Here is a 2149-nt window from a genome sequence, read left to right on the forward strand (position 1 = left end):
TTGGTGGATGTTTCTTTCCCTCCGGCTGGAGCTGGAGCAGGAACATGAACATGTAGAACCAAAGGACAGTATGAAAACACAGGAAAAGCCATCTAGCACTGAGACACAAACTAGTTCTTTACTCAATATCTGAAACACTAATCCAAAAAGTGGAAAATCAAATCATTGAGCATTTTCAAGACAGAAACAGAGACTTCCAGATACCAATGACAACAAGGGATATACAGAGTGCAGGAAAATGGCAGGAAGATCAAGTTGAATGGCAGAACAGGCCCAAGCCTAATCCTGCTCCAATTTCTTGCATTTCAATGGTTAAGCAGGTTTGTGCAAACTAAAGCACAATACAACACTGGACAAGATTATATTACAAAATGCAGGAGGTGAAATCAGTTTTAGTCAGTTTTCAAAGTTGCAATTGCTTTAAAAATCTACTTAGTTGCAAGGGCAAAAATGTTACATTCTCATCAACTGAGCTTTATTTATGCACCTTGCAGAAACCAGTCACGTACAATTTCTCAGACAGATCCATTTTTGGTAGCAATCAATAACTGTTTGCGAGCTATACAGCACTACTTTTAAAAAGTATTTTATATTTTACATATTATATATTATCCAGAGACACTGATTGTATGATCTGTTGCTATTGTGTTTTACTCTAGAGACATCTCATTCTTAAGTTTGGAAGACAGTAACATAGTCTTGACAGGATCAGGACATACAGACACAAATTCCAAGACAAAATTATGCAATAGTTATTTAAGGAATGCAGATGCATATTTTACTCAATGATACTGCCTCTACAGGAATATCTGAAATGGGTTTGGTACAAGCATTTATTTATAAGCAATCATATCAGAATTTCAGTATTGGGGAAACAGAAGCATAAATTCTGACTTACCTTGGTTTGTGTAGTTCTGTCCAAAAGATCCTCCAAGTGTATTTTCATATTGATTACCCATCGCTGGCTTTGGACCAACACTTCCATAGGTGTTGGTCAAGGGCTCAGAAGTTGATCGCCCCTGACCAGTCCCTGCAGCTGGAATTACATGGTTTGCTTGCACTCCTGGAAGCTGACTGATAGGATGGGGCTGTTGCTGAGGACTATATTGCCAGCTAGGCTGTGGAAGGACTGAGACTCCAGGGAGAACGCTGCTCGACACTGGAGGTGTAAATGAACCTTGAGAAGGATGGGGCATTCTTGAGTAAGAACCTGGATATGCAGCCATAGGTACGTTTTGTCCATCAGCAGAAGAACCCTTCTGTAAATGGGTAGCATTTAGTAGAGGTCTGCTGGCAGTCTGCCCAAAGGTCTGAAAATTACTAAGATGCTGTTCAGTGCCAAGGTGTGGAAAGTTCTTTGCTGGCTGTTGCTGTGAATATGGTGCTGGTGGAACCACTCTATATCCTTGCTCAATGGGGACTGAAGGGCGTTGATTCATCAAAGGGCCTAGGAAGACATATTATGCAGAGTGTCAAAACATTATTGCCATTATGTTTCAAATTTATAGAAAATAAGCAAATTTCTTTGTGGTATCTAATACTTTTATTAAAACTATTGTTTTGAAAAAATTCTTTCATGGGATGAAGACATCAATGGCAAGGCCAGCATTAGCTTCCCATCACCAACAGTCCTTGAATGCAGCAGCTTGCTGGGCAATTTAAGGAAGCAGTCGATCTCTTCTGTTGATCAGTCACATGTAGGCCAGATCAAGCAAGGGTGGTAGATTTCCTGCAAAAGGACTTCAGGGAACCAGATGGGTTTTTAAATGATATTTGACGCTACCTGTCATGGTCACACTCATCATTATTAGCTTTCTGTTTCAGAAAGCATTCAGCTGTTGTAGTGGGATTTGTGCCCATGTCTCCATTAGTTTAAGCTCTGGATTACAGTCAAGCGACATTACCACTACTGCTCGTTCTGCAATAATGCATGTTTCGTTAACGCGAATTTGCTGTAATGCGATTGATGAATAACGGATGCTGTTTGGGTAACGCAAGCTTCCTGCTGTACAGGCATAGCAATTTCCCTATAACACAATTTTCAATAGTGTGATTTTCTATAGCACGAGTTCGTGCAAGAACATAACTATCACGTTATAGGAGAACTACCTGTATACCATAGATAGTAAGAACTGCCGATGCTGGACTC

At 40.3% G+C, this 2149-nt stretch overlaps 1 protein-coding gene across 1 annotated transcript in view; it reads right to left on the bottom strand.

Annotated features, from left to right (window-relative positions):
• Positions 1-860: 860 nt before the first annotated feature.
• LOC125481495 overlaps positions 861-2149 on the bottom strand; it is a 14116-nt gene continuing 12827 nt past the window's right edge. The window contains exon 4 of the mRNA XM_048593116.1: positions 861-1447. Within this exon, the coding sequence (XP_048449073.1) occupies positions 861-1447 (587 nt within the window). The remainder of the gene's footprint in view (positions 1448-2149) is intronic.

Source organism: Rhincodon typus, unplaced genomic scaffold (genome assembly GCF_021869965.1).
Source record: "Rhincodon typus isolate 14 unplaced genomic scaffold, sRhiTyp1.1 hic_rhity00002341, whole genome shotgun sequence".
In the NCBI taxonomy this organism is placed as follows: Eukaryota; Metazoa; Chordata; class Chondrichthyes; order Orectolobiformes; family Rhincodontidae; genus Rhincodon; species Rhincodon typus.